This window comes from Protopterus annectens, chromosome 1.part1 (assembly GCF_019279795.1).
Source record: "Protopterus annectens isolate FY-2018-M chromosome 1.part1, PAN1.0, whole genome shotgun sequence".
Taxonomy (NCBI): domain Eukaryota; kingdom Metazoa; phylum Chordata; order Ceratodontiformes; family Protopteridae; genus Protopterus; species Protopterus annectens.
Genome location: NC_056726.1, coordinates 498130688 through 498154236, shown reverse-complemented (window position 1 = coordinate 498154236; position 23549 = coordinate 498130688). Strand labels below are relative to the sequence as shown.

The 23549-nt window shown below is 39.9% G+C and overlaps 1 protein-coding gene across 2 annotated transcripts in view; it reads left to right on the top strand.

Annotated features, from left to right (window-relative positions):
• HBS1L (HBS1 like translational GTPase) overlaps positions 1–23549 on the top strand; it is a 2781383-nt gene that overhangs the window by 1795842 nt on the left and 961992 nt on the right. For both annotated transcript variants that reach the window (XM_044076292.1, XM_044076279.1), the window contains one exon: positions 12946–13092. In XM_044076292.1, coding sequence (XP_043932227.1) covers positions 12946–13092 — 147 coding nt within the window. The remainder of the gene's footprint in view (positions 1–12945; positions 13093–23549) is intronic.

The following is a 23549-nucleotide window of genomic DNA, read 5'->3' as shown; positions in this document are numbered from 1 at the left end:
ATATAACCCTCCAAGAACAGATCATTAAGCATGTTATTGATTTTCCTATAAGCCCCATTGATCTCATTCAGGGATGATATTTTATAGGCAGGCGAGTCAAGATGTTGAACCAAGTATTCAAAGTATTTTTAACTGCATTGAGAACTTATATTCTTTTAAGGTTTCCATGGAGCTTTTTTAATTAGTTAATGCACTTTCATATGATTGGGTTGCTGTTTACAATTGTGAAGTATAAGAAATTTTGTCCTAGTCTCATTGTTTGTCTGATGAAGGTGGGTTATTCTAACTTGCCAAAAGCGCTCACTAACATTTGGATTTACTTGTATTCTGATTCGCAACAATAAAGTTGTGTTTTGTTTTTACCAGCGATCTCTTATTGTGTGCAGTCCGCACTTTCAGTAGTTTTTGGTCTTTTGTTATTTGTTCGTTGGAAATGGGGTGCATCAGGCCAGAAAGAAGGGGAAGATGGGCACCAACCATATAAAAAACAGCCCCAATGACTTCCCACTCCAGCTGCCAAACAACGCACTCTTGGCAGCCCCTTTGGGAGGAAAACTGGCACTTTTTTATCACAATTGGCATATGATCACCCAAGACAAATGGGTTCTCAATATTATTTCAAAAGGTTACAGGTTTTACTTTCACACTCTGCTAAGATTAAAAGGAATGCCAAATCTGCCACTAAATCAATGGGCAGAGGCCCAAAAACAAATTATGGCACTCATGAACATGGGAGCTATTCAAAAGGTACCACAACAGGAACAAGGGCAAGGATTTTACTCAAGACTCTTTCTGGTTCCCAGAAAAGACAAAGCCTGAAGGCCCATTCTGGATCTTTCTTTACTAAACACTTACCTGGATGTTCCGAAATTCAAAATGTTGACATTACAGCAGCTTCTTCCCATGCTGGGCAAGCAAGCTTGGCTCATGACTTTGGACCTCAAGGAGGCATACCTGCATGTCCCTATGGCATACCTGCATGTCCCTATCCGACAAAACTGCAGAAAGATACCTCAGGTTCTTAGCTGGTCCAATGCACTATCAATTTTCTGCACTGCCCTTTGGATTATCTATTGCGCCCAGGGTCTTCACAAAGTGCCTGGCACCAGTAATTGCATTTTGCAGACAGAAAGGAATTCAAATTTACCCATACCTGGACAACTGCCTGATTCAAGCAGAGAGCAAGGACATTCTTCTACAGCATCTGGCATTTGTAAAAAAGTTATTAAGTTGCCTGGGGTACACAGTAAACGAAAAAAAATCAAAACTAGTGCCCTCACAAGAGATAATATTCCTGGGTTCCAGCTTGAACACAATGGCCCAGATGGCTTTTCTCACGTCAGACAAGCAAGGACAACTGACACAATACTTTCAATTGATGGCAACAAAGACCCAACTTCCTGCAAGAAAAATTCTGCAGGCCTTGGGCTTCATGGCATCTTGCATACTACTAATTCCATATGCCAGACTGCATATGAGGAAACTACAATGGTACCTAAAGAATGTATGGTCTCAACACTGTCAAAGTTTGGAAACAGTTATACCACTAATACCTTGCCTTCAACAGGAGTTTCGATGGTGGGCTCAAGCTTGTCACCTCAACAAGGGACAACCTTTCACTCAACCCACAGCCAGGCAAACACTGACAACAGATGCATCGGATTATGCCTGGGGAGCACACATGGCAGGAAAATGTATTCAGGGCAAGTGGTCCGCAGAACAAAGGCATCTTCACATCAATCAAAAAGAGATGCTAGCTGTACAAAATGCCCTTATAGCATTCAAGGACCTGTTGCATCCAGGACAACTACTACTAAAGAAAGACAACACCACAGTTATGTGGTACATAAACAAGCAAGGGGGCACTCACTCCTACCCCCTCTGCAGACAAGCCATGACCTTGTGGAACACAACTTTAAACTATCACGTTCATCTACAAGCACAATTCCTGCCAGGAGAGAAAAACCCACTGGCAGACGACTTAAGCAGAAATATCATGGATCTCCACGAATGGGAATTGAATCCTCAAATATTCAGAATGATAACAAAGAAATGGTGGAGCCCGGACATAGATCTGTTTGCCTCCCCAATGAATTGCCAGCTAAAGAAATTCTGCCCAAGCAGTTACCATCCGCAAGCATGGAAAATGGATGCCCTCTCATTCAGCTGGACAAACCTACAAGTATATGCTTTTTCACCACTGCCTCTTCTCCAAAGATACTCATAAAAGCCAGGCAAGAAGAGCCAAAAATGATCCTGATTGCACCAGACTGGCCACACCAGCACTGGTACCCAGTCTTAAAAAACTTAGCACAAGGACCACCCTGGATGTTGCTTCAAATACCACATCTGCTGTCGCAGCACAACAATCAGTTACTCCACAGCCAGCTAAAGACACTAAACCTAGCTGCATGGAAGATTCCCTAGCCATGCAAGCAATGCCTCTCTACAAAGCAGTTATGGATGTCATTCTGGAGGCCAGAAGGCCTAGTACCAGGAAAGCCTACTTGGATAAATGGAAGAGATTCTGTGCCTGGAACCAGGCTCACTCACAGCCTTGATCCTCTTGTGCCAAACATACCTCAGATACTACAATATTTGACTGAGATGCTGGACAAAGGCCTCTCTCTTTCATCCATCAAGATCCACGCCTCTGCCATCTCTGCACATTATAACACGGCTCCACCAATTTTCTCTAATCCTTTGCTAAAACAGTACCTCAGAGGGGCTAAAAACATAAGACCGCCCCGTAGACACCTACTCCAACTTGGGACCTCAACTTTGTTTTGGAAAAATTAACTTTACCTCCTTTTGAACCAGCTAGCATGGCAGAATTAAAATACATTTCTTGGAAAACTGCTCTGCTCCTGGCTATAACTTCTGCAAGAAGAGTTTCAGAATTACAGGCACTAATGGCAGTGGAACCTTTCCTCAGTTTCCACCAGGACAGGGTGTCCTTAAGAACTAACCCTACGTTTATGCCTAAGGTGGTTTCAAGTGTCTCTCTAAACCAAACCATTCACTTGCCTACTTTTTATCCAAAACCACAGAATAAAGGGGAAAGACTACTGCATTCAGTGGACATTCACAGACAGTTACGCTTCTACTTGGACAAAACCAAAGCTTTCAGAAAATCTGAGCAATTATTGGTAGCATATGCTGCAGCAGCACAGGGAAAAGCTATTTCAAAACAGACTATTTCCAAATGGATAGGACATTGCATACGTTTCTGCTATACGCACCATGGAAAACCTGTGCCTAACAGCATTAAATCTCACTCCACCAGGGCAACAGCCACTTCAACTGCCTACCTCAGAGGAGAACCTACCAAGGATATTTTGGAAGCAGCAAAATGGAGTTCTGTGCATACCTTCACCAAGCATTACCATCTGCCTCTATACTCTAAATCCAGAGCTGGCTTCGCCTCTGCAGTGCTGCAGGGCCTTATATCCACCTCTAATGCCTTATAGAACCAACCACCCTACCTCAGCTTTGGGATTCTACCCAAGTGTAATGACTGCAGCAGTGTCACACGATGAACATAGTACAGTTTTGTACCTACCATAAATGTAGATGTTAGAGTGTAGACACTGCTGCAGTCCAGGTTACCCTCCCTCCTTCCCCACTTACTGGCTAGTATGTACCTAGATGTTCATCATGTTACCCTGCTGCAGTCATCACACTTGGGTTATCCTGTCGTCAGGCGGTCCCGCAGTCGGCCGGAATTCCAAAGTCTTGGTCCGGCGTCGGTTGCTGTCGCCTCTTCCCTGACGTCAGTGCGCCAGGGGTATATATAGTGCAACCGATACCATTTTCTTCAGTCTTTCTTGCCGCGTGGTGCCCAAAGCAGAAGGAGTTCGCAAGTGCCAGTCGGCCGACTCCTGAGATTTTCGAATTAGAATTTCAGACTGAAGTCTTCTATAAAGCTAAGTACCCCGTTGGGGAAACTTTTCTTGCCTCAGACCGATGTCAGAAAAAGTTAACAGTTGTATTTCTTGTGGGAAGCAAATACCTCATAAGGATTTTCATTCTTATTGTATACGTTGCCTAGGCCCAGACCACAACGTCACTTCTTGTCGGTTTTGTGCTAGGTTTAATAAGCGTACTATTAAAAGATGCTTTGATTTCGCACGACACTACTTCGGTAGGAAATTTAACTACACCATGCTGTCGGAGCAACCGACTACCGGCGTGCACAAAACGCAAAGATATGGACAGACAGCCCAGGCCTAAGCCAGATTCTGAGGCCTCGTCTGATCCGGTCTCTGGTTCTCCTGTCCTCAGTGAGGCTCCGACGCAGCCCCTGACTACCACAGATCTGGAACCCGAGACCGCTACGGAATTTTTCACGGAATGCACCAGGCCGACGCAGCCATTTAGTTCAGACCCTTCCGACGACATTGCTACAAAAGACGTCAGTGCTTCAGAAACGCCATCAGTTTCTGCAGGCGTTTTCAGACCGATGTCTCTCACCATTAAAACGTTTTCTAAATCAAAGACTCCTACTAAATCTAAAAGACCTGCTCTTCAGTCTCCTGTTCAAGGCCCCATGCCTAAGAAACAGATGCTCAAAATGGTTGAAGATTTAATTTCTTTAATCGGGTTCCCAGCCCCCTCCTGACAAAAGGCCTAGACAAGAGGAAGATTATGCATCCTCTGAACAAGTGTCCATTTCTTCAGGCTCCTCTGAGGACCAAGATTACTCCTTCTCTCCTTATGAAGATTCTGATGCTGAGGACTCTATTCCTTCAGCTTCTCCAACTGAAGACTACTCCTTTGGGGAAACTTTACACACTATGCGGGAACATTTTCACTGGGAGGGTCAGGACTACTCTGACTCTAAGAAAAGGCTCAGAGAGTTTCTTTTGCTCCCCCAACACAGACCACTTGCCATCCTTCCAGTTTTGGACATTGTGGATGATGTCTATTTAGAATCCAGTTTGAACCCTGATTCTCTTCCTCCTGCTCCGGCTAAGCCTGACAGATACTATAGAGTGCCTGATTCACACAGATGTCTTTACAAAAGCCCTGTAGCTGACCCAGTGACTATCTCCCAGGGTCCCAAGGGGGCTAAGGCTTCTATGGCTAAAAACCCAGTTCCTTCTGAGAGGGATTCTAGAGCACTAGACAGGTGGGGGAAAAAGGTTTACACCTCAACCAGACTAGCTATGAGGGCACTGAATTGTCAGTTTCACATGGTTAAGTATCAGCAATTCCTAATCTCTCAGTTAAAGCAAAAAATTACCACTCTCCTTCAACAATCTGAATTAAAAGTACAGGATCTGTTACACGCCACTGAACAGGTGGGCAAACATACCTTACAATGTAGGTTTGATTCTTTGGAGGCCTCCTGCAGAGCAGCTGTCACTGGGTCCGTTATACGTAGGCATGCTTGGTTAAAGGAACAAACTTTGCCTGATCATGTTAAAGCAAAACTACTAGATGCTCCCTTACAGCAGGATGTTCTTTTTGGAGTTAGAGCAGAAAAAGTTTTAAAGAAAATGGAGGATAAGGCAAAATCTATGCAGACAGTCAAAGATTTCCTACAGGTACAACCCCCTCATTTCAGCAGAAACTGGCCAACAAAACATTGGTCCTTTCCAGCTACTGACAGACCACAGAGGGGTAAATACAGACGCCCAAGGGGCAGAGGACAACCACAAGCCCAGTGCAAACCTCGCCAATGGGGCACTACAACACAGAAGGGAGGAGAAGACAGGTCTCAATCCACCAGAAGACAAACTCAATGACTTGCACCTCATCTGGCCAAGCAATACTCTCTTGGCAGCCCCCTTGGGGGGAAAACTCGCACTTTTTGCAGACAACTGACACATTGTCACAAAGGACAAATGGGTCCTAGACATAATTTTGAGAGGATACAGATTCCACTTTCACACCTTGCCAATGAAAAGAGGAATGCCAAACCTGCCACAAAATCAATGGGCAGAGGCACAAAAGCAAACTACAGCTCTCATGGACATGAGAGCCATTCAACTGGTACCTACTTGAGAGCAAGGCCAAGGATTTTACTCAAGACTCTTTCTAGTGCCCAGAAAGGACAATGCCTGGAGACCAATACTGGACCTTTCAATTCTAAACACTTACTTACAAGTACCCAAATTCAAGATGCTAACACTACAGCAGCTACTTCCCATGTTGGGCAAGGAAGCATGGCTAGTAACGTTGGACCTCAAGGAGGCATACCTGCATGTCCCTATCAGGCAAAGTTGCAGACGACACCTCCGTTTCATTGCAGGTTCAACTCATTACCAATTCTCTGCACTGCCCTTTGGCTTATCTACTGCACCCAGAGTCTTCACAAAATGCCTGGCACCAGTAATTGCATACTGCAGACAAAGAGGAATTCAAATATATCCATACCTGGATGACTGCCTCATCCAAGCAGAAAGCAAAGACATTCTCTTACATCATCTGGCCTTTGTAAAGCATCTACTAAACTGCCTGGGGTACACAGTGAACGAAAAGAAGTCAAATCTAGTACCCTCACAAAAAATGACATTCCTGGGTGCCAGCTTGAATACAATGGCCCAGAAGGCTTACCTTACTCCAGACAAACAACTACAACTGACTCAATATTTCATGACAATGGCAACAAAGACCCAATTAACTGCAAGAAAAATTCTGCAGGCCTTGGGCTTCATGGCATCTTGCATACTAATAATACCATTTGCAAAGCTGCATATGAGGAAATTACAGTGGTACCTAAAAAGCGTATGGTCTCAACACAGCCACAGCTTGGACACAATGATATCTCTCATTCCCTGCCTACGACAGGAATTTCTATGGTGGTCACAGGCATGTCACCTCAACAAGGGTCAGCCTTTCACCTTCTCCCCAGCCAGGCAAGCTATCACAACAGATGCTTCAGACTACGCCTGGGGGGCACACATGGCAGGGCAATGCATTCAAGGCCTATGGAACGCAGATCAAAGAAATCTGCACATAAATCAAAAAGAGATGCTAGCTGTACAGAAAGCTCTGACAGCCTTCAAGGATCTATTACATCCAGGACAACTTGCAATAAGGACGGACAACACCACAGTAATGTGGTACATAAACAAACAAGGGGGTACACATTCCTACCCTCTATGCAGGCAAGCAATGATCTTGTGGAACACAGCTCTGGCTCACCAAGTTCAGTTACAAGCTCAATTCCTGCCAGGACAGAAGAACACATTGGCAGATGACCTCAGCAGAAACATCAAGGATCCCCACGAGTGGAAACTAGATCCACAAATATTTGCAATGATAACTCAAAAATGGGGCCTTCCAGACATAGACCTGTTTGCCAGTCCTCAAAACTATCAGCTAACAAAATTTTGTACAAGGACATTTCACCAACAAGCTTGGAAAGTGGACGCACTCTCTTTCATTTGGAAAAACGTAACAGTTTATGCCTTCCCTCCATTGCTTCTCCTCACAAAGGTTCTTCTGAAAGTCAAAAAGGAGAGACCACGACTGATTCTCATAGCCCCAGACTGGCTACACCAGCACTGGTACCCGCTATTGAGAAATATGGCCCACAGCCCTCCATGGATATTGCCTCAAATCTCCCATTTGCTCACGCAACAAAACAATCAAATTCTTCACAGCCAGCTCAAAACTTTAAATCTGGCTGCATGGCAAATTAACTAAACATCCAACCAGCTCCTCTTTCACAAGCAGTTCTGGATGTTATTCTGGAAGCCAGGAGGCCAAGAACCAGGAAGGCTTATTCGGACAAATGGAAAAGATTTTGTGCCTGGAACCAAGCTAAAGGCCAAGACACAATTCAGCCTCACATTCTACAGTATTTAGCTGAGATGTTGCACAAAGGACTTTCTTTTTCCTCCATTAAAATCCATGCTTCAGCTATTTTAGCTCACTACAACACGGATCAACCTTTATTTTCACATCCTCTTCTAAGACAGTTCCTCAGAGGGGCAAAAAACATTAGACCACCCAGGAGAGCTCCTACACCAACATGGGACCTCAATTTTGTTCTGGAAAAACTAACGCTACCTCCCTTTGAACCAGCTTTCTCTGCAGATCTTCAGTTCCTATCATGGAAGACTGCCCTGCTCCTAGCAATAACTTCAGCTAGGAGAGTCTCAGAGCTACAGGCACTAATGGCTGTGGAACCTTTCCTAATTTTTCATCAAGACAGAGTTTCTCTACGAACTAATCCTTCCTTTATGCCTAAGGTGGTTTCCAGTGTGGCTTTAAATCAAACCATCCACTTACCCACCTTCTTCCCAAATCCACAGAACAAAGGTGAGAGACTCCTGCATTCCTTGGACATTCACAGGCAACTTTGTTGCTATTTGGACAAAACTAAGGCTTTCAGAAAGTCTGACCAGCTCCTTGTATCCTATGCTACAGCTTCTCAAGGGAAGGCTATATCAAAGCAAACCATATCTAAATGGATAGGTCATTGCATATGTTTCTGCTATACCCATCATGGGAAACCAGTTTCTGCTACCATTAGGCCCCACTCTACCAGGGCAACAGCTACCTCTACAGCCTTCCTCAGGGGGGTTCCAACCAAGGAGATTTTAGAAGCTGCAACTTGGAGTTCAGTACACACCTTTACCAAACACGATCACTTACCTCTTTACTCTAAGACCAGGGCGAGCTTCGCCACTGCAGTTCTGCAGGGCCTTATAGCCTTCACTAACCCTCTATGATACCTCCACCCTACCTTAGCTTTGGGATTCAACCCAAGTGTGATGACTGCAGTGCAGCAGGGTAACACGATGACCATAGTACAGTTTTGTACCTACCATAAATGTAGATGTTCGAGTGTTCACCCTTCTGCAGTCCAGGTTACCCTCCCTCCATCCCCTCTGATCTACTGACTAAATCTCTTCTGTACCTTACTGATGTATTTGCTTATAGCTGAAGGGATTTTGTGTTTGTGCAGAGGTTACTCCATTTGGTACTCTTTTCTGACCACCTTTTCAGGGGGCACCTGACATCTGGGGCAAGAAAAACTGAAGAAAATGGCTTTGGCTGCATCTTATATACCCCTGTCGCACTGACGTCAGGGAGGAGGCGACAGCAACCGATGCCGGACCAAGACTTTGGAACTCTTGGAACTCAGGCCGGCTGGGGAACCGCCTGACGGCAGGATAACCCAAGTGTAATGACTGCAGCAGTGTCTACACTCGAACATCTACATTTATGGTAGGTACAAAACTGTACTTTATGGATGGATGAAGTGTGGAGAAAGCAAAATGACAGACAGTTTTATTATTTATTCTGTCAAGTTAAAAGGTCACAGTGGAGCTAAACTGTATAACATTTTAAAGTATAGATAGAGAGGAATCCTCATTAGAGTATTGTTAACTGGGGGTTTGATGTCAAAGCAGCTAAGAACAGATTCCAAAAATAACAGCAGTGTTAAGGACTGAAATCTGCTAAACAGAAAATTAAATTTTTTGAGAACTTAATTTGTGAAATGATGCATCAAGCAGCCACATTTTCATACAAAGACCTAGCAATACTGGACTAGAAAGATAAATCTGCTTGTTGAAACAGAAATAAAATCAGTGCTGTTATGATTACCTCAGAATGTCCTTATAGGACACCATGTTTTATTCATAAACCAAACATTTTATTTACTTTTGCTGAAAAGATTGCCACAAAAGTCTGGATGGATCTTGTTATAAGGTCCTGCCACTGAAGAGAAAAAGTTTTTTTTCTTCTAAACAAGAATTAGTAGTAGCAGACATTTTAATAATAAAGCATGCATGCTGCTAATCATTTGAAAAAAAAAATAAGACCTTTGCTTCCAACTTTCTCCTAGAATGGATATTAATAGTCTAAGGAAATTTTACTAAAGCATTTTGGTGGCAAACAGTTGTTTAATCAGCTTAGAAACTTCCATGCAGACAGTTCTTGGTATTTTAATCACCAACCACACAACAGAGAGCTGCAGGAAAGCACATCTGAAATTTAGTATTCTTAGTAAAGGTAATGCATAAGGAGATAACATTTTTCTTTGCTACTTGACTTAATTTGGAAGGTATCGAGAAATGTGGTCTTACAGGCCTTTCCATTTGTAATCATGTCTCCCTCTACTAAAGTAATATAATGCGTATATCTTGGAAAATATAGAAGTTTTGCAAAAATTAGACATAGTATTTTTAGCAATGCCACAGATCTCAAGACCCTATGCACTATTTCTGTTATGTTGTTCCATGTTTTTTGATGATTGGGCAATATTCACAAAAATGTGTCTTTAAGTACATCATAGATATATAATTCCGGCAGGTGTCTAACTATTATCTTTTTTCTTTTATGGCTGTCATTTCAAATCTGTTAGTTTATTTTGTAACACACTTATATGATTAGCAAAATTGTGAATGAGAGTGTCTTTGGGACCCTTCCAGTTTTCCATTGCCAAATAATAGGCATAATTTCTTCAAGTAACTTTGTCAGTGCTTGTTGTAGAGGGAGTGGGTATTTCCATAACATCTTGAAATGAAGCAGGTGCTCCTATCTTATTTATTTATTTTAGAAGGGTGGTTCTCAGCTGGGGTGCCTTCTGTGTGGAGTCTGCATGTTCTCCCACATTCCAAAGACATGCAGTAGGTGGATTGGACACTCTAAATTGGCCATAGGTGCGAGTGAGTGGTACAGATGAATTACTGTGGCAGGGCTACCCACCCGGTAGTGTAAACCTTGGCTCGAGATGATTGTCAATTCTGAAGTGAAACCCCGACCCCATGTGCAAAATGGGAAAAGGGGTTGAGGATGGATCAACGGATGGATGAATAGATGGATTGTCTTCCTTCATAAAGAATGCTATTGCACCTCTTCTGGCTTTCCTAGGTTGTTGACTTTTATGCTTTTCAGTTGAGATACCTTCTCTTGGGCAGTTGCAGTTGCCAAGTTTGATTTCGTGATTTTGACATCAACCAACTGTTCGTTATGCTTTGCAAGCAGCACATGTAACAAATTGCCAATACAGCACATGTAACAAATTGCCAATACAGCACTTTCCTAAAGGAAAGGTACCTGTAGATTAAACATTGATGCCCAAGCTGTGACACAATATCATTGAAGGAGGAAGTAGCACTAAAGTCTGTTTAAAAAATTAATGAAAGTGAATTATTAATGACAATCTAATGTTAATGTCACTTAATACTAAGAGCAGCAGTGCCAAAAATCTTTAAAAGTGGAAAGTTGTTTAGAAAATGGATAAGGGATTAGTTTTTAGGCATGATCGATTTAGAGGAGGAGAGTTAGACTGGATGGGGTATAATAAAGTGCTAGGAAACAGTTATGGGGGAAATGCATGGAGCTTTTATCTGTTGGTCTCCATTATAAAGAAGTCTGCACTCAGCTAGACTTTTTCATTCAAGAAACACAAAAATAAACATAGTGTTATTACACTGCTGTGACACTGTCTGCAAGGTGCTTATACCTTAAAGACAATTACTTGTAGTCTGGAGGATGGGGTCTTAGTCTGTACATAGGGATTAAAAATGTTTTGTTCCCCACTGTCAAGGGAATTGTAGACGAATGTGTTGCTGTGTGGGTGTGGTTTCTTTGAGTGCTCAGGTGTTTGTGCATTCTCTTAGCTTGGGGAGGGGCCAATCTCTACCACTTTTCTTTCAGTGTTAAAGCTGTGCTTCTTGATTTTGTTTACCTCTTGTTCTGAATAAACGTATATTTCATAAATCAGTATGAACTACATTACTTTAGCAAAATATGTTTTTGTAATAGGGCAAAGCAAATGTATGAAACAGCTGCTACTTATTTTGTTGAAGTAAAAAACATTTGTAAGAAAGGTTAAAATTTCGGTACTTCCTTATTATAGCGGCCTTAATTTCCCTTTAAGAACACAGGACTGAACTGCACTGAAGGCCAGTACAGAAGTAAAATATATATTTTTAATAATTCAATAGATATGTAGAGCTACAATAGTATGGAAGGAGTTTCAACTACCCAAAATAAGGAGACTACCTCCATTGCTCCTAAAGGACTACATCTCTTAATACGGAAATGACGCTGCATGCATCCACCTTTCACAGGCAACACACATTTATAGCAACATGCTGTTAGACTTGGAAGTTTTGTGTGCAGCATGACAGGGTAAGTTACACAAAGTAACTGTGGAAATCACTGTTTTAAGGTTACCTGCTTTAATAACATGCATTTGTGATTATGGGTAATTTCTATTTCATTTGGTGTCTTGCTTGTCACTGACCCACTTACACAAGTACCATAGTAGAGGACATAGACATCCCCCACAGTTGCTTCACTTACTTGGTACTGTGCATTAACTTATCAGCGGAGGAACCAGCTATGTCCCTGATGATGGACTTTCAGCATAGCAGCTCTTCGGAAATGGAGACGGACTAACTTATAAGTGAGTTGTTAAGCATATATTTCCTATAGTTCATTACCAAGTTAGTTGATGTGCGCATACACGTCGGGTTATGGTAGTGTTTAAAACTACTGATCTTTTCTAGGGGTCAGGAGGTCACACAGCTGAAACGGGCATTGCCTAATTTTTTTGGTCCTTGGATTTAGCATTGCTCCACATAGGTATACTAATTTTCTTCATTCAGTCTTACCTGTTTATGTGTACATAACCTATTAAGTAGCGAAATTCTGTATCCTTTAACTGTACGCAGTCCAGTATGTGAAGAACGTCTGTTGTGAAAAACAAAATGTACAATTTTTTCTTTATATCTGTTGTGGTGCTTACATTTTGCAGTTAATCGCTCTGTTTACTCTTTACCTAACTATATCGCCAAGGCCGCTATAATAAGGAAGTAGCAAAATTTCTTCCCTACTTAAATTGTGATGGCCAAGAGATTATGCATAACAAGCTGAAAATAAAAAAGGTTATTGATCAGATATGTTAAGCACTAAACATTGCTTTCAGGAAACTGGCACATAGGTCATTTTTTTGTTTCATTTTCTTCACAGGCAGACGTTGCAGTTCTTGTTGTGGATGCCAGTCGAGGAGAGTTTGAAGCTGGTTTTGAAGCTGGTGGCCAGACAAGAGAACATGGATTACTGGTTCGCTCCCTTGGAGTAACTCAACTTGCAGTTGCAGTCAACAAAATGGATCAGGTAAATTGTGATTTTTTAAGGGTTAGAAGCCAGTTAAATGGATCAGGTAAATTGTGATTTTTAAGGGTTAGAAGCCAGTTCATCTGTAAAGATGCATTGTTTAGCTGACAAAGTTTGTTTTTGAGTTATGATTATGGCTACAGTAAAGGGCAGCTTCTGGACTTTCTGAATAATTTGCGTCTTCCTGTAAAGTTACTCCATTAATAATTGACATTTTGTGTTCAGGTTATTTATATTACTCTTTCCAGCAAATTGTGGTCAAAGTACATTAACACAAATAGACATAAAAGCAGTTAATGCCTATAGTTTTATCACAAAAATACATACATTTCAAAATATGCGATAGAACTAAAAGTGTAGAATAGTTTGTGAATTCTTTTTTACGCAGGATTACTTATTTTTGCAATTTAGCTTGTTTGAGATGACACACGACACTGACTCATTCTTATTACTACTGCTCCATCTAAAGTGTTTAACACTGGCGGCTTTCTGTGACTGATGCATTTTTTCAGTAATGTTTGAAGTAAAGCTTACCTTACCAAACCCACAATGCATAATCTAGTACCCTATGTCATCTTGCTGGTCTCTATTAACTTTCATAACCTGGATACTACTGCTTATATCTTCACCAGTTCTACTCCTCCTCCTCATCCTCCTTTAACTCTATTCTCCCTTTTTAATCTCACTTATGTAACTGTACATTTATTTGTTTTGTTACTTACCCATAAATGTAAACCATTGTTATATGTATACTGTACATTGTTTTGTTAAATTATGATGTAACCCGGGTTGAGCCTGTATTTGGTCGTTTGAACAGTGCTCTACCCTAGTAAACAAATTTGACTAAATAATTCAAATAAAATGAAAAGGCAGAAGCAACACTATGCTTTTGTAGCTGCTTTAAATGTGATTTTAACCCACATGCATTGCTAAATCATTGCACTGCATAATATTTTTGAATTTCTGAGTTCTGAAGTTTTGCATAATGAAAGAACCCATTGTTATATCTTGCATGATTGAAAAGAACCTTTCAGCTACTGGAAACTTGCAGTGTCTTGCAGGGAAGTCCGCTATAGTGCTCAAGGTGCTAAAGAGTTAACATGTTCATTCCATCTACATTCCTTTAATTTCAGAAAATTCCACTGAATAAGGGTTACTTACATATTCCAAAAGAACCTAGCACCAGTTGCGTCTACTAATTTTAGGAATTTTTAGCCACATTTTCAAGATTGAGGAACTGCCAGCTTGGTGTGTATGCTGTATCAAGCTACACACGTGGAAGTCCAGTGTTTTATACAGCTGGGTATGTCCATTATCATTTTCAAGACTCTCATTTCTAATACACATTAGATATGCTCATCTTTCTGCCCACACCTATTCCTATTACTGTCATATCTTGCATGCTGTATGATGGCTATATCACCTATTTCTCAATCCCCCACCCTTACTCACGCTGCCTAGGTCACTTGTCAGCCGTTCACTATTACTGTTGCTTCTAGCTTATTTTGCTTACACCCCCCCCCCCCCCAATCTCATTTTCAGATATATGAGTTTGGGAGAAGGGTTACGAATTTTATAAGGTAAAATGTAAATGTAATATTAATGCACCTAAACCCTCACTAGAGTATTTATACCATAAAAAAATCATATTATGCGGCGATGTCCACCCAAACCCAGGTCCTGGCTACCTCTCTTCTCCACCTGCTCCCTCTTCTACTGTAGCATCATCTACTAAAAAATTTGAAAATCATATCCATGAATATTCAAAGTATAGTAAACAAAGTCTCTGAATTTCATTCCTGGATCATTCATTACTCCCCAGAAATTATTATTCTTACAGAAACTTGGCTCAAACCACATATAAAAGACTCTGAAATTCTCTACCCTGGCTATACTGTCATCCCCTCTGACAGATTAAATAAAACAGTTGGTGGTGTAGCAGTCGTGTTTTCTGATCATATCTTTGTCTCTCCCTAAATTCCTCTCTCAGATCCTTGTCTCTTACTGTAAATTAAATGAGCATAAAACACTATGTATAATTGCCCTATATATTCCCCGAGGAAATAACACCCCGATTTCTGGAAGACAGTCCTACACTGGGTATCTAGTTCCATCTCTCATGAAGTAATAATTCTTGGTGATGTCAATATTAACTGGCAAACATTCACATCAAACTACCCTTCCACTAGTATCAGTCTATATGGTTTCAAACAACTCATAACTTCTACTCACTTTAACAAAGCTAATAACACTGGGACTATTCTGGACTGGATCCTAGTCTCAAATCCAAACCTTTACAACTCTCCAAAAACCCACCCGGACTCCCTCACTGATCACCATCCCACCTATGTTCAGAGACTAACAACTCACCATATCAAACAGCAGCTTTATAAAGATTGCCATAACCTCTCAAATTTCAATTCCAAGATCTGTAACCTCTAAAATTTGAATTCCAAGATCTTTAACAACATCTTTAATAACATTAATTAGTCCATCCTCTATCCCCCACCACTGGATAATGTGGTTCTAAAATTTAATACAATATTTCTTGACATTCTCAAAAGCATCGCTCCTATAAGAAAAAAAAGAGAATTGAATTTGCCCAGTCACCCTGGCTATCCTCTTCTAGTAGACAATCAATGTATAAGAGAGACAAAGCTTGGAGAAACTGGCAGAAATAAAAATCTCAAACTCACCTTACAGACCTACAAACAACTTCGAAACATGACAAAAAAATGTTACTGCTGATAAGAAATATTACTTCAACCCACAGGATAACTAAAATACAACCCCACCCCACAAAAAATGTTGGTCCACTGTCAAGAAAATATTACAGCTGGACCTCCTAGTACCCCTAAACCTTGTTCAGACATCTTGCCCTTAGAAACTGATTCTTAATTTAATTCTCACTTTATAGACTCAATAGCCACCATCACCCAAAACTCCCTACAGAATTCTGCCACCCCCCCCCCCCGACAAACTTTAAAGTTTTAACAATGGCATTTTCAAAAATTTGTCTCTACTTCTTGTATAAAAAATTTATTACACAAACTTAAGCCCTGCTTTCCCCCTTTGTAGACAGTCTCCCATATGAATATCTAAAGATTGCTCCCGCCTCTGTTGCCTACCCAGTCTTTATCTGGAAGAAAATTTACATCATTCCTCTTCATAAAGGGGAAAATTCCACTGAAGTAACAAACCTCAAACCAATTGCAATCTTGTTCCCTTTTTCCAAGATATTGGAAAATTTATTCATAAACAACTTTTACAATCCTTAACTCCAAGAAAATCTATTATCCTCTACCCAACACGGCTTTCACTCAGATCATAGCAGAACTGCTTTTGTTGCCTTTTTGGATCATGACATTAAAGTCAGAGATAATAACAGTTTAGATTCTTCCCTCATTTTAGATCTCTCTACAGCTTTCGATTCCGTCTCACATACCAAACTACTCTCAAAAATGTCTGTTTTAGGCTTTTCCAGTACAACAGTCACTTGGTTCTGCAGCTACATATCTAACCAGCTACAGTCAGTTAAATGGCTCTCTACTTACTCATCTTTTCTACCTGTTAATACAGGTGTCCCACTAGGGACCTTATAAATGATCCACTTACATCCTCCCAACAAGCTACACTTATACAATATGCAGATGACTCCACATTTGATTGTCTAATAGTCCTTCCCAGTTACAATCTATCACTCAGCAGGCTTTCAGCTCTATTTAAACCTGGCTCAGTGGCAATCTAAATGAAACAAAACTGCTCTTATTTCTCCCCAAATCCCAAGTACACATAAACGATACTTTAAAATATCCTCTCTCAACAATACTGAAATTGAAGTTGTACCTCAACAAAGTTGCTTGGTGTCATAAGAGATGATCAACTGAAATTTGATCTTCATATTCAGAAGTGCATAAAAACAGCGCCCCAAAACTGGGCATGCTCTGTAGCTCAAAAAGATTCCTTACCAACTTCTCAAGAGTTAATCTAGCCAATACATACCCCCTTCCTCACTACTATTTGCCTCGCCCACTTTCACCAACATTCAGATCCCCCTAAGATCAGAACTTGAGCTTTGCTGTAAAAAGTAGGTAGATTTGCAGCCAGTGAGTCTCACAATTCCCACCACTGCTCCGCCTTCAGATATTTAAACTGTCTTGAGTTACCTCACTACCTCAGGTTCACCCAACTTCTCCTTGCTCATAAAATGCTGTACAAATCCTCATCCTGCCCAGCAACCAGCACCATTCTTAACCATTACCTCCCTAATCACCCTCTTTGCTCATCTAAGAAACACCTCCTTCAAATCCAATAAACTGAAAAGAAATCTATCAGTGACTGCCTATATTCCTACTCGGTAACCAAGGTCTGGAACAGTATTCCTACAGATATTAGAGCAATGCCATGTAGTCACTTATTCAAACAATCTCTAGAAAAATTTCTCCTTAAGTCCTGGCTCTATACGTCTTACACCAGGCTGACACTACCTGTCACTCCTTCCTTCTCTTCCTATCTCTCCCCTCTCTTCCTTCATCCTTCCTTCTCCCTTCTTCCCCCTTTCCTTTCCTCCCTTCTCTTATTAGCCAAAGCACCAGTTGCTTCCCCAATAGCTCCCTACGTTAACTCCATTTCCTAATCTTCCCCAACTTCAAAATCTCCTTCCTTTCTGTTAGTCTTTTTCCCATATTTAAAATACTTAACCTCTTTTACCATTGGTTATCACTATTGATTGTACTTACTAGGTGTTCAGTATCCTATGATTGCTGTTCAGTATTCACTGGACCTTATTTGTCCTGTATGTCTATTCTGCTATTTCTACTGCACTTCATGTGATCATTTTATGTGCTTTATTAATTGAAATATGTATGTTGAAGCTTTTCTCCCTGGGCCTCGGCTGAAAAAGGGATTCATTCCCAGTTGGACTTTCCTGATAAATGCCAAATAAGTATATGTCATCACTCTACAGCTGAAGTGATATGACCAGTGTCCAGCACTACGCATTAAGAATGGAGAAATATTGGCTAATATTTTAGTCATTTGGAACCCTGGGACAAACATTATGAATAAGCTACAGTCTCTGGATCTCCAGTACAGGCAATCCAAAGTATGGGACATTTCAGTTATCTGCTCTAAATGTCACAAATCTGTCAGTCAGTGGCCAGAGCCTTCAGTAAGGGAATTGTATGATGCTTCCTCATAATGTTTTTCAGATGATAGAGTGCTGATTTCACAAGAGCCAGCAACTCTCCCTTGAGTATCATGTTTTGTCAGAGATCACACCAATGTTCTGCATGCTAGATACATGACTGAACTCTATTTATTCAAGAAATGTTGACACTTCTTACATTTGACTGTGTGGCAGGCAGCTTAACTGGATTCTTTTTAAGTTTCTGCATCTTAAACCATGAATGAATTTCAGAAAAAAATATATTAGTAGTAGCATGCATCATAGATTGACCATGCTATGGTTTAGGAATCAAAGAACTGAAGGGCATCTGTATAATGGTAAAGTTATTTTTGGGTGCAGAAGTGGCATATTGAGGAGTCATACATATGTTTTCCCGTAGTTTCTTTGTGAATTGCTTGTCTAATTTTTCTTCCCAGGGTTTTCTGACCTCCTCTGATTGATTCCTATAGTTGTCATGCAGTATTTTATATGTCTTACTAATTATCCATTTTTAACAGCAGCTTCTGTTCTAGATTAACCTAAAAACTCAACCAGTACAGTTCTTTCATTTAGGATTGCTGTATCCTTTCTCTTTGCCTATACTCTGATGTCAGTCCCTGATAGGGAAGGCAATCACTAGCGTGCAGTACAAACCAAATGTCTTTGTGGTCTCTTCCCATTTTGTTACCTCTCCTTGTCTAATTATTTGTTCCCAATACCTTGGTTTCTTTGCCAACTTCCTCTATAAATTCCCCTATCTGCAAAATCTCCTTTCTCCTTTCCCTTGTTGGCTTGTTCTTAATGTGTTTTCTGCTACTTTATGAATATAATATTCCTTATAACTGTTGTTGTTTTCCTTAAGGATCTGCATCCAGTATTCCACTCTTTCCTTATTTCTTGAATCACCCACCCCCAGCTTCATCATCTTCCCTTACCACTTTGATTTGTAGCTATCTGCTTGTTCATGTATAAGAGCCTTAAATGTGTAGCTCTAAAGTATCCATTTGAATTAGGTAATCCTAAACCTCCTTGTTTTATTGGAAGGATCAACTTATCCCACTTGACTCTTCCCCTCCAAAACCCTTTAATTCTTTATTAATTGCTATTCACCACTTCTCCCTTGGTTGGTAAAAATGTCTGACCTTTGAATAATTCTAAAGAGACTAAAACATTTCTACTGCTTGCATCTTGCTATTCTTCCATAGGCAAGAGCTTGCAGTTTCTCAGTTTTTGTATTATCTTTTGTTTAGTCTCTTCCCACATATCCTTAGCTACCATAACAGAATCCTTTTTAAGACATACTCCTAAATACTTCATTTTATCATGTCCCCGTATATATAGATATTGTTGAACCAGTTCATGTATGGATATGTAGTTTACAGGTGTAGCCTTTGTTTTGTCTTCATTAATTTTATATCCCGAAACCCCCCCCCCCCCCAAAAAAACAGAACTTTCTTTGAATGTTCCACAACACCGAGATGCGACTTTATGGTTCCATCAGGTGCAAAATAATATCATCTTGCAAATAAAGCCAACTTTTCTTGAACACCCTACAAATTATAGCCATGAATTTATGACTCCCTTATTTTCTTTGCCAGTTGTTCTAAATATAACGCAAGTAACAAATAGGGAAGAGGACCCCTCTGCCTGGTTCTTCTGTTCCAGGATATATGTTATCCTGAAATTCTAACAGCTTGAGGAACCAGATTAAAAGAAGCAACTTGTTCACTCACACACACACACACACACACACACACACACAAAACCTTAAACCATAAATACTCTTACTACAAGAAGCCCATTTATTAGACAAAAAGTAAGTATGGATGTAGGATGAAGGAATTCTCATAACATAGGAGGTAGAAGAGGGATGGTAATGTTGATTATCAGGGAAAGTTATTTCGACATAATGGAATGAAACGCTGGTGGAGAAAGCAGATATAAGGCTATATGATATTTAGAAAGTTAATTAATGTTCATTAACATATGCATTCTACCTTGTAGCAGTCAGATGGAATTAACATGTTTAATAAGGGAATAGACCATTTTTTCAGGAGGAAATAGTTTATACAGGAGACTTGAATTAAATATGTGCAGGAGACAAAGTGCATTTTGGCTGCAGAAAGCCAAGAACTCCAGTAGCAGGCAAATTTATGAAACAGTAGATATCTATTAACAATGGCAATGAAAGATGTACATAGGATGCTAAAGCTGCCAGATTCTATTTATACAATATACTCCTATAAGTTCTGTTCATGTTTGAGATTAGATAAAATTATTATGCCATTTAGTAGAGTCATTAAGTACTCGTTATATTTTATTGACAGACTGTGCCATTGGTACTTACACTTGCAAACAGGGCCAACACCATGGGAAAACATAGAGGAAAAAATTTAATTTACACGAAGAGGAACAGATAAAGGTGGAGCAAAAGGCAAAATATGAAAGATGGCTTGGAGAACTGGTTAACGAGTAAGGGACTCAGGGCATCTTTAGAGCAATCTCAAAAAAGGTTTAGTAAGGGACTCCGGATATCCCAAGTGCAATCCCAGAAAAACATAATGGTTATTATAAAAGAACATAGCATGGGGAAGATGAAGTGAGTAAGACATACATGAGGACAACAAAAGAAATTGATAACACAAGAGAACATGATAACAGATATTCCAGGACAAACACAAAAGAAAAGGAGTTAAAAAAGAAGAAGAATAGATAGACATGTGTTATGTAATGTAGACAAGGCAAAATAATTGTTAAAATTGTATGGTTTTGAGATCTCACAAGCCAAGCAGAAACTCCTAGTCCTCAGACTTGGGCAGCAGACAGGTTGATACATAAATTAATAGACACTAAGACAAGAGAATCTGTAAGACCAGGCAAAATAAATAGACAAATTTGCAGAATATTATGCAAAGCTGTACAAAGAAGATGCAGTGAATGGCATGCAAGAGCAGGAAATACAGAAATAGAATACTAAAAGTATACAAGGCTTAAACAACATGTCCTAAATGGACTGACTTAAAGCCCTGTTGTTATACTTTGTATCTTATACTTTGTGTCCTACAGACTGCTAAGAGGTGACCTGTGTCTGGCGTAAAAGTTATCCTCCAACCCAATATCGATAGATTTACTGCACTTCAACAAGTCAAATGGCATCAGAAACACTTGGTCCAGGGATCTAAACTTCAACATCAACAAAATGGTTTGGAGGAATAGATATATTTTGCAGAGAATACTGCTACTCTGGACAGTAGCATAGCTGTTTCTTTTTTTTTTTTAATCCAGTATTGCATTAATGAAAGATCAGGATCATCTATTCATGCTCCCCCCCCAAACACTTTGCACCTGGGACCATTGCCGCTCTCGGCCCACCCTAGCTACACTGCTGGCTCTGGAACAGACTCCCATTCATATAAAACGCACACATATCCCTTTCCATATTCAAGCACAGCTTAGATCTATGGATAAAAAACAGAAAATTTACCCCAGGACTGCCCCATGTATTGCTACTGGAGAGAGGCAGATCCTAAATGCTTTATTCTGCATAGGTCCTCTCAAATTATCTATGGTATGATCCCAGTTATTCTCACTAATGGTAATATGTAATTACTAGCCATGGGATGGATAAGGCCAATCTCTAACCAATTGGAATAGGTTAATTCAAGCACAAAAAAGGAAACTGGCTACTCTTAAAATGGCCCACAAAGGCAGCTAGCCTAGTTCTTACATTTGAACCTGTAAAATAGAGAAATATCTAAGGGTTTTAAATTAAAAAAATCAAGTTAAGTCAAGCCCCTCAGCTGACAGCAGAGGTAATAGAAACAAAGGTAAAACAGTAACCAACAAGAAAAAAACAAATAAAAACAAAAAAGCAAAATTGAAACCATAAAGGTACAGAGAAAAAACTTTTATTGTAAAATAATACTATAAATACATACTTGAGGGATGAAAGCATTTAGTATTTTACAATTAAAGATTTTATACTGTACTTTTTATGGTTCCTACATCGCTTTTTTGTAGAAACAAAGGTAAGACAAATTATTAAAGAAAGAAAAGAGGGAAAACATCATTACAGATTTATAAATAGTGCTGAGAAATAGTTGTAAGGCATTTACTCTGGCCAGTAATATTATGCAAACAATTCAAATCCCAAACCTATGGGTCCAGACAACAATTACAGCCGTTATAATCCCTTGGAAAGACCCTACCCAAGTAAAGTTTAAGTATGCCAATTTCTATTTTAAACCACAACTGCAATTTATTTATTTCTGTATTAGCCAAAGTTGGCTATTACTTTATCCATCTGTATTCACAATGATTGCAGATTTGTAACCAGTAGAATCACATTTGATAACCTGATCAGGACTTCTCTGTTAATACAGGATCCATTTATCACAAAGAAGCCACTGTTTGTGTCAGTTGTGGATGCTGAAAAAGCATTTGACAGAGTGAATTCTGACTTTATTTCCCTACAGCAATTTATACAGTTGCTTAAGGCGCTATATGCAAATGCTGTGGCCAGGGTAAAAGTGGGTGAGGGGGTTTCTGAAATCAGAGAGATTGGCAGAAGCATCAGACAAGGAAATCCACTTACCCCCCTTGCTGTTCACCTTGTACCTTGAATCCCTGGGTGTGAAACTGAAAACACTGAACTATTCATGGTTTAGAATAAGAAAAGAAGAGTGCAGAATTTCACTTTATGTAGATGATCTGCTAATATAGCTTGCAAAACCAGACAGCTAAATTATTTTTTTTGTTGGAATTGCACAAATATAAACAGTTCACAAAATGTAAGATCAACACACACAAAATCAAGACATTAAGAATTAATTACACTGCACCCCCTAAGCTATTAAAGGAACATTCATCCCTGTAGGTACCCAAACAAATTACATATTTAGGGATACAGTTGGCAGATACATTGCAAATATGAGCTGAACTGGCCTACAAACAAATCTTAGATAAAAATAGGTAACTTTTAAATAGGTGGAATAATATTTGCTCAGACATGCTGCAGAAAATACAAACTTTTCAGTGGTTTTCTGTCACCTTAATATTATACACAGCTCAGGGGTTACTGGTACCCCACAGAGATTTCTTCTTTAAATTGAAAAAAACATTTTTTGGCTAAATAAACCCAGAGTTAATTGAAAATATTGATACTGCCAATAACACATGGCAGGTTAGGTGCGCTGGATTTTGAATTGAACTTAATAGCTACAAGACCAATCATGTTTGACAATCTTTTAAACACAAGTTATAGTGCAATATGGAAACATGATATTAGATT